At 37.7% G+C, this 10,223-nt stretch overlaps 1 protein-coding gene across 1 annotated transcript; it reads left to right on the top strand.

Moving 5' to 3' along the window:
• Positions 1 to 846: 846 nt before the first annotated feature.
• On the top strand, positions 847 to 1,581 carry LOC142224810 (uncharacterized). Its single transcript, XM_075294593.1, has one exon. It carries the CDS (start codon positions 847 to 849, stop codon positions 1,579 to 1,581), a length of 735 nt encoding a protein of 244 aa, XP_075150708.1.
• Positions 1,582 to 10,223: the final 8,642 nt, after the last annotated feature.

Below are 10,223 nucleotides of genomic sequence, written 5' to 3'. Positions count from 1 at the left end.
TCGCCAGGCGTTTCATACGACGCAAAATAGGGCCGTGATGTTGGGAACTGCGATGATTAATATCATGCACGGTAGGGTTTCGTATCCGGCACGAGCTTTGATCGACCCCGCTTCAGAATCTTCGTTTCTGACGGAACGCTTTAAAATCGGGTGAAACTGCCGGTTCATGCGGCTAATGTTACAATTTCGGGGTTGAACAACGCTATTTAGGCCAAATCGAGTAAAATGTGTAATTTGAAAATCGGATCTCCACTCAACGCGTCGGTTTTGTTGGAGAAGACGGCTATAGTGCTCCAATCTATATCCGGGAATTTACCTTCATTTACGATGTCGCAGGAAGTGTTGTCCCAAATTCCGGATATTCACTTAGCTGATACGAATCTTTTCGTGTCGAGACCGGTCGATATTCTACTAGGCGCTGACTTGTACCCGGGTATACTATTGGAAGGTTGCCTGCAGATTGCGGCTCAATCATTGATAGCACAGAACAGTGTCTCGGCTGGTTAGTAACGGGTCCGATTTCTACATCGCAAATTCAAACGTTTACTGCGGTTGATGAAGAGGAAAGTTTAGATAGGACACTTTAACGGTTTTGGGAGTTGGAGGAAACACCACGTAAGGGGATTTTGTCCCCCTCCGATAAGTTTTGTGAGGAAAATTATGTTCGGACAACTCGCAGAGATTCGGAAGGTAGATATATAGTTACACTGCTAAAGGAAGAGTTCGGTCCTCATGGGTATTTGGGTGAGTCCCGCACAATTGTTTTGAATCAAATTTATCGTAATGAATCGTTATTGAAAAAAACCGGACGTGAAATCAGTTTATGATAGTGTTGTTAAAGAGTATATGTATTTGGATCACATGAGGCCAGTATCCGCCATTTCTTCAAGTGATACACTCTCGTGTTATCTCCCACATCATCCGGTCATTAACCTCGAGAAGAAGACTTCGAAACTTCGCGTCGTGTTTAATGCGTCCAATAAAACGTCCAACGGGAATAGTCTTAACGATATTCTTCACGTAGGTCCTACTTTGCTGCAGGACTTAGTCCTTCTTATTGTGCGATGGCGAATTTTTAAATACGTGTTCAACAGCTATATTACGCAAATATATAGGCAAATTCGAGTGGACTCTTCTCATGCTCCGTTTCAGAGAATTGTTTTTAGGGATTCTCCGACAAGGACAGTCCAGGACTATGAACTACAAACGGTGACTTTCGGTGTAAATTGTGCACCATATCTCGCGATACGGACACTGTTACAGTTAGCTGAAGATACTGAGAAGGACTTTCCGCTCGCGGCCGATATTTTACGTAAATGTATGTACGTTGACGACGTTTTGACCGGAACTCATGACCTTGAAACCGCGATAATCGCTCTGGATCAATTAATCGCGGCGCTTGCGACGGCTAAATTTGAATTGCGTAATTGGACATCGAATTATAGAGAAATTTTAGATACGCTGCCGCCGGAATATTTGGTTGATGCTCAATTGCTGGCATTTGTCGAGGCTAGTAATTCGAAACCATTGTGTGTGAGATGGAATACCCAATTGGATGCGTTCTACTTCGCGGTACACTAAACGGGAAGTGTTGTCGGCTATCGCGAATTTATTCGACCCTGTCGGTTGGTTAGGTCCGGTGATGATTGTGGCAAACATTATCATGGTTTCCAATTTTTCCGGTTGACAGTGTCGTCCGGTTGACAGAGCAGCGAATGACGTTTACTGCTCGTGTGTTGACTCCCGCCGATGCCGTGCCAGAACGGATCAAGAAAGCTTTTTTGGGATTACCTATGGCAGATCCGCAATTTTACAGAGTGGGACGGGTTGCGATCGTTTTTGGTCCTGAGGTGGGCGAATCATTATACATAGGGTGAATACGTCGCCCGGTCTTCCCGTGGCTCACTACACACTTTTCGGTTGTGTTCTCTCCGGGTTGCGTAACTGTTAGGGTAAATACGCGAGAGCCCCCCTTTTGGGTTCTAACGGCTCCTTTTGGCCATCGCTTTATTTTGTTTCTCTTCGCGAGAGCCCTCTTTTTTGGGGGTTCTACCGGGTCCCCTTTTGACCCATCGCTACATTGTCGCGAGAGCCCCCCTTTTGGTTCTACCATGTCCCCTTTTGACCTTACGTACGCATTTTAATTAGTTTTTTTTTGTAATCTAGTCTTAAGTTGAATTTGAAAAGAGAAATGAATGAATAAATTGGATTTATGGTAAATGAACTGAAATAAACTCACTTTGCACTGCACTAAGCCTCATTTTGTATTTTAAGTTTAGTTTTAGTTACAACATACCTTGATGTTGCAAGGCGGCTGGCAATGTTTAAGTTAGAATAACGATTAATTGGGTTTAATAGTGTTCGTTAGAATTTGCATACTACTTTTTGGTACATCCCTGCCAGAGGAGAAATGTCATAATTCGAATATTAATTTATATTATTTATACTAAAAAACCCTTCAATAAACCCTCCTGCTTTTGTTATATATTGAAAAAACTATACTATCGTGTTTTTATTTTGCTTTATATTTTCCATATTTTTCGCAATCTGCGAACATCCACACTAAAGGTCTGCACAAGCATATTTGAATTTGCAAATTTAAAAATGTTCTGAAACATGAATAGAACTTTCAAAACAAAGCTATAAGCAAAACTTTTAGACATCAAATAAAACAAATATCAGAACATAACCTACGCTTACATGGTTGCAAACGAACGATGTTTTGAAGGTTATATTCGAAACCAAGCATCAAAGATGCAAGCATTATAGAACCTGTATGCATTTTCTAAATTGCTTGCAACATGTTGTTATGCTTGCAACATCTTCTAAACAGAGCTGAAAGCAAAAAATTGAATTGTGGGACAGTTGGTGCGTAGTCATTGAACTGTGTGTGTGTGTGTATGCAAGGAAAGTTTGTAATCCATGGATTCCCCGAACGTACGTTTTTTTTGCATTAAAGGCGGTACTAAGTTTACCATTAATTTTGTGATGCCATTTTCTTTCAAGCTATTTTAGATTTCCCAAATAATTTCGTAAGTTTATATTATTTTTGCACTTTTATTTGTGGTTTTGTGAAACAAAAGCTTAGTACCGCCTGTTTATATATAAAATATCACATGGATTTTAAAAATAGTTGTTTCTGACTTGAATGATTTTTGTGTAAGTTTCATATTCTATTATACTTCCGTGAAATAGCACAAATTTGAGATTTGCATTAGAAGAAATAGAATAGGAGCTCGTTCATTGAGTGTGGCATGGTGTAAGAAAAAGCGTGTTCGCGTTATGCGGTGTTCAAGTTAGGCGGTGTTCACGTTACCGCGAGTGCACTGTTTAGGGTATAAAAATACAGAAGTACACTGAAAAAAATATTTACGTGATATTAAAGATTATGCAACCTAAATTTAAGGATGCGCAATTTAAAAAATATTAAGGACAAATTTATTTAAAATAATGACACTTTAATTAAAATAAAGTTTCTAATCATTACTTCAAATTTTTGTTTGCATTAAATTAATGTCGCATGTCTTTGAACTAAAGAAACTTTTCCTTTAAATAAAGAAACATATCTTTGCTTTAAAGAAATCGTCCTTAAAATAACTGATATATTCAATCTTTAGATTTGAGATAAAAAGCTTCAAATATAGGCTATGACTTATTTTGTAGATTTAGCATTTTTGGTTTAAAGTTTTTTTTTTCGAATTAAGAAAACATTTTTACTATGAGGTATACGCTATAATTTGGATTTTTAAACTGGCATTTATTTGTACGTGAATAGCTTTATTAATATACCGCGAAAATGAAATGAAAGATCTGAATCCTAATTTTAATTTTATTGATCTTTTATGTTAAAATTGAAAGTCAATGTAATTTATTTTCATTTTCAATCCAAAAATTTCGACTCTAGAAATAAACAAAAAACAATATGAAATAAAAAGACAATACGCAAAGCTAAACCAAGCTTCGTAGTTACTATATTGTACAAAAATTATTGAAGTAATTGCTGCTTAAGGCTTCTATATTTTTTCTCAAAATTAAATCACACCACTGTGCTGTGCTGCTTGAGGTCAAAGATTATAAAAGAGGAAGATGGGAGATTGGCTACTGAGCACATCAAAAAATTTACCACATTAGTTTAATACTCGAACCAAACGCATATATGACAAGTATTGACATAGCATTAAAATGCACAAAAAAAAAATAAGAGCACGAAATAAATTTCCATAAAGGGGAAATTTTTTTTTTTTGTTGTTGCCTAAAATTTGACATTGTTTCATTAAGAAAATTAAATTTTTCATTTAAAAAATAAAAACTAAAAACAACTAAAAAATTACAAACATGTATTAAACTAATCTGGTAAATGCAACATTTGGTATGACGCAAGCCAATCTCCCGTCTTCCTCTTTTATAATCTTTGACCATGCTGCCGTCGAACGATGTATTTGTTCGGTTTGTTTAGCGAAGCGCTGATGTTCTGCATGTTCTATAAAAATCCAAGCCATTTGAAATCGCTTTCAAACAAGGCATATTAAAGAGCTAAAGTCATGCAATCAGGTGACTAATATCGACATTTATCTTGTCAGAGGCTTTGTTTACGTTTAGTAACTTTGTTTACATTCTTTGTGTACATAAATATTGCTTTTATTTACATTGTGTTACAATACAACAACACTACACATACACACAATGTCAACTTAAGTGACCTGTCATTTTAGTTTGACTTTCTAAATATCATGGGGTGTACACACGCTTGCTCGTGACTTTACCTTTAATTAATATGCCTTGGCTTCCAAGCATACTTGTGCAGACCTTTAGTCCACACAACACCGAACATGGCCTTATACTAGCGGATTTGTCGCCACAACGGGTTGTATCGCAGGATTTATCCAACCGTATAAGGTCCCCTGCAATGATAATTTGACCAAACATCTATGACATGCTCGATTTTATGAAATAATTATTTACATATTTTTTTATCGAAAACATTTCAAATGAGCATCTTTTATGTTAATCATAAATTTTGAATCAATTAAATGCAAAAGAAAAAAGTTTGATTATTATATTCGACAATTTCGCAATGGTTATTAGTCCATATATGCCTGAAATAAATCGTGCTGCCACTTCAACACAACTTTAAAAGCGCTTCTAAAATAGTCATCCCAAAGAAGTTCTTTATTTTAACTACCCAGGAGGTTCTTTTGTTTCAATTTTACATGCAATTATGAACCTATATACAATTATGAACCGATATGAACCAATTTTTGTGTAATTGGGGGTTAATTTTTGCATGGTTGTTACGCTAATTAAAAAGTACCAATTTAAATCAGAAAAATGTATTATATAATTATCGTATTTTTTCCAAATTTTTTAACCTCCAACCACCCAAAATCAATCATTTTCAACTGCTATAATAATGTTGCAAAATATTAGCTCAGAAATTTTGTGTTGAACTCTGTTCAACAATATTTATTTTTTTATTTGTATTTTAATAGTTTTAAGAATCATATATTGCATTGAAATTAAATGAATTACTGATGTAACGCTTAGATAGATCTTAGTGATCGCTTTCTCTTTCTCACAGTGAAAGCTTTCACTCAAACCCTTCTTTAATATTGTCCCTTTCATTTGACTGAATTAAAACATGTACTAAATAACAATGTCTGACCAATGCTTTGGTTTTGTAACTGATATCTTGACTTTTCTTTTCTCATTTTGTTTCTTATACTGTTCTGGGAGCATTACGACAACTAATACTACTCGTACAGTCCATTCCAGTACACCCGGAATGGGAGCCACCGTGGTGCAATGGTTAGCATGCATACACAGGTTCGTGGGTTCAAACCCAGTTTCGACCAAACACCAAAAAGGTTTTCAGCAGTGGATTATCCCACCTCAGTAATGCTGGTGACATTTCTGAGGGTTTCAAAGCCCCTCTAAGTGGTTTCACTGCAATGTGGAACGCCGTTCGGACTCGGCTATAAAAAGGAAGTCCCTTGTCATTGAGCTTAACATAGAATCGGGCAGCACTCAGTGATAAGAGAGAAGTTCACCACTGTAGTATAACAATGGACTGAATAGTCTAAGTGAGCCTGAAATACCGGGCTGCCACTATAACTAACCTAACCTAACCTACATCCGGAATTGTACTTTTTGAATGAAATGTAAGTTTGAATGCAAACAAAGTTTTCTCATATTATCTTCAACACCTTTTCAAAGATTTCGTCAACATTATGGCAAATTGGAAGTAATTCGCAAATAATTTGAAGATGAGCTATTTCAAGTTCAAATTTATGTTGAAAATTATATTTACCCTCAAAGTGAAAAGTTGTTGCATTTGAAAAACGCTCATCCTGTGTTTATTGGGATGTGCAAGAGAAAATGAAGGACTCTCCAACCACAAATACCCGAAGAAATAGTTTAACCCTTCCGACCCTAAAGTTTCATTAGGGCTACTTCGAGTGTTTTAAGACTGTCAGCGTTGTTTTTGTTCATAAAACTGTAACGGTATCGAAAGCTACACACCCAGATAAATGGTTGGTTGCAATTCGATAATTACAATGAGGAAATGATGTCAGTAACTTATTTTTTGTTACAAGAACAATGTTTTGATTATTTTCCCCATTATACATCCAACACGACCATAAAAAAGTTCACAGGATCAAAACGAAATTCCCATAACCGTTCAATTGGTTACAATAACCAATGCCGATAAATTTGGTTTTATGCTGCATAAAATTGTTGAGCTAACCACCAGCATAGTGAGACCTACATCATGAGAATCAACAAATGGCTGGTACAACCAAAAGTTGAGTATACTAATAGAATCTTAGTTCAATTATAGGACGGGCGTAAGGTAGTTGCAACAAATAAATATTTATATCAACATCGACATGGTAAATGGTATGACGCTACAAAATTTGCAAAACGGGGAACAGCATTTACTTGATAATAGTCCGCAATAAATTGAATAAAGTTTATCCCATAGAAAAGAAGTTGTCTTCAGGTAAGTATCGCACCGATTTAAAAAAGCAATATTGCAAAAGTTTCCATAAAAATTGCAGGCTTCATACACCAACAAACACAAATACTTTTTACGGCAAGCGAGCTTTTATTATTGTATTAAGAATACAGGACGAGTCTAAGTCGATCTGTATTTATATCCAGAGGCTTAAGGAAGAAATTTCTGGCAAGCATATTGAATTAGGTTCTGTAGTTTGACCACATAATTGAAACCTAATAACCATCTGTCATTGGTATACAAACATTACCTATAAAAAATTGTAAATTGTAATGTAAATTGATCTCACATATATGTAGATCAAAAGCCTTTGTTGTTTGCACCTTTTGTATTTATTGTCGCAGTTTATTATGATTGTTAATCTTGTAATAAATTAATAAAATCTCAATATAATCAGCCCTTTCATTTGATATAAATAAATAAATTAGGATCAGTCGACCCAAGCACTTTGTCGGCTAAACAAAGTGATTCCTTAAAATGGGCTCAAGGAATTCTTGAGGCTGGAAAAGGGAACGATCACCGGATGAGCTGCCATCCTCCAAAAGGGATCAACGATCGTTTGCCTCAGTTGCTAAAGACAGCCTTGTAATGGCTATCATTAATAAAGGAGCATTGGACGGTATGGTTCCAAAGCAAAAATGGGGTGAAATTGAGAATGCTTTGTCTGGCGTCTACTCACAGGTGCTGAAAAAGTTTCCCGGCCCAGATCCTCGACACCAAGAGGCTGGTTGGTATCAAAGACGATTTGAGCTAGTCGCATTTGAGGACCAGAAGTCTATAGAATGTTTTAAAGCTGTTCTGATACTAATTGGTGAAGTTTGGGAAGGAGCTGCTCTAGAGTTAGTCGAGAAGAAAGACATACCGGCTAGACCTAGAGCACATGCGTGGATACCTGCAAACCCTCCTGACACTGAATCTATTTTAAATAGGCTGAAACGATGCAATCCAGATATTCCAACAGCTGATTGGAACGTTGGCCGTTTGGATGAAGTGGATGGACCAAGACGGCATGCAGTGATTATATTGAACACTCAGTCTTTGCCACATCTAGCAAAGTCTCAGGGCCGTGTATGTTATGGCTTTCATTATATACAAATGAAGGTATATAAAAACGATCAGTTAAAGGATTCGGAAATCGACAAGCCTCTGTCTGAATCAGAAATAAGCGGATCCTCTTGCAAAGTCGAGGGAGATACCAAAGATGCAGATTTGGATCGACACCGTATGCAAGAGGAGGTTTCTACTACCTCAAAATTCACCAAACTTGAACCTATGGTTATTGCGAGAGTCACCGAGATCTCTGAAGAGGATATTCTTGATGACTCGATTGAAACGGTTGATGTGACGGTTGTTGAAAATCTCGATGGTCCTACGGATCCTCCGGATAAATCTTCACCATTGTAAGGCTGCACGTGCTGCCTTAAAAGTTCTCCTGATGAAAGGGGACATAGATATAGCTCTTATTCAAGAACCATATGTTTATAAAAACAAAATATGTGAATTAAGTACTCCGGGGTTCAAACTATTGCAGTATACTGGAAATGATGTAAATCGAGCCTGTATAATTGCTAAAAACGAGCTCAACTTGTTTCTGCTTCCTTCAACGTGCAATACAGACACTGTCGTTGCCAGTTTAGAAATAGCCAAATGCATTTATTGGGTATCTTCGGTCTACATGGGACATGATAGGGAGATGCCTCCGTTAACACCTTAGTTGAGGAGTCATTGAAAACAAAGACAAAACTCAATATGGGATGCGATGCAAATGCACATCATAGTATATGGGGAAGTGGTGACATTAATACAAGAGGAGAGTCACTCCTAGAGTTTATTTTGCGTACTAATTTGGTAGTTTGCAATAAGGGAGATGCCCCAACCTTTGTTACTAAAAACAGAGGTTTTGGACGTCATCTTGGCCTCGCAAGAACAGAATGAAATGATATCTGAATGGCAGGTTTTAAGTGAACACAGCTTCTCAGATCATCGCTACATCAGTTTCAAATTTGATGTTCATACCACCAAGACCATATTTCCGCCAAATGTTAGGAAAGCTGACTGGAATAGGTATAGGGAATCATTCAATATGATGATACCGGAAATACCAGAGACAAATATTAGCACTGTGCAAATTATCGAACACGCAGTGGAGAGGATTATTAAGGCCTTCAACATTTCAATGAAAGCTGTCTGCCCTAGAGGGAAGTCAAGGGGGAAAAATCGACCACCATGGTGACCTACGGAGTTAGGTAATATGAGGAAATTGTGCAGGAAGCTCTAACAAAGCTAACAAAGTAAAGTTCACCACAGCTCCTGTGGTTTGGGACGCTTACAATAAGAATCTGAGAGGATACAAGCGAGAACTGAGAAAGGCTCAGCATAACTCTTGGAATGATTACTGCAGCAGCATTGAGAATACGTCCGAGGCTTCCAGACAACGGAAGGTGCTAGCATCCACCAACTCCGCTCCAGGTTTCATTAAAACATCGGAGGGCAATTGGACAACGTCCAGTGAGGAGACGATGGATGTACTATTGGACATACATTTTCCTGGAAATCAGACGGTTGAACCATGTACTGGCGGTGCCGCAGTGGCTCAGCGGCCGTTTCCTATCGAGGAAATTGTATCGGAATCTAGAATAAAATGGGCGTTAAATAGCTTTGGATCATTCAAATCCCCCAGACCTGATGGAATTACTCCGGCGGAGTTACAAGCGGTGGCTGACAGAATTATCCCCTGGTTGTCGGCGATATATATAGGATGTATCAACTTAGCATATATTCCAGGAAAGTGGAGGGAAACAAAAGTCGTTTTCATACCTAAAGCGGGAAAAGCCTCTCACTCGAATGCGAAGGATTTCCGACCAATCAGCTTATCATCATTCCTACTTAAGACTCTGGAGAGGATGATAGATATTTATCTTAGAACTAGCGTCGATTCAAGTTTGCTCTCGAAACGACAACAAGCATACTGGAAAGGGCAGGTCTACTGAGACCGCATTACATGAACTAGTCAGCTTTATTGAAAGCTCACTAGCCGTCAAAGAATACACAATCGTGGCGTTTCTAGACATCGAAGGGGCGTTCAATAACGTCCATCCGAGCTCGATATTAAATGGACTGACAACTCTGAATGTTGACCCAGGTATACTTAGGCTGTTAGACGAACTTGTAAGGAAGAGACGCATTTCAGCCACACTAGGACAAGCAA

This window comes from Haematobia irritans, chromosome 2, assembly GCF_050003625.1.
Source record: "Haematobia irritans isolate KBUSLIRL chromosome 2, ASM5000362v1, whole genome shotgun sequence".
NCBI classification, from domain to species: Eukaryota; Metazoa; Arthropoda; class Insecta; order Diptera; family Muscidae; genus Haematobia; species Haematobia irritans.
Note: the sequence above shows the minus strand (reverse complement) of the source record. Positions and strands in the feature narration are given on the sequence as shown.

Bases quoted from the DNA above. Each gene is read 5' to 3' on its own strand.
- LOC142224810 (XM_075294593.1), top strand. From the start codon at position 847: ATGTATTTGGATCACATGAGGCCAGTATCCGCCATTTCTTCAAGTGAT.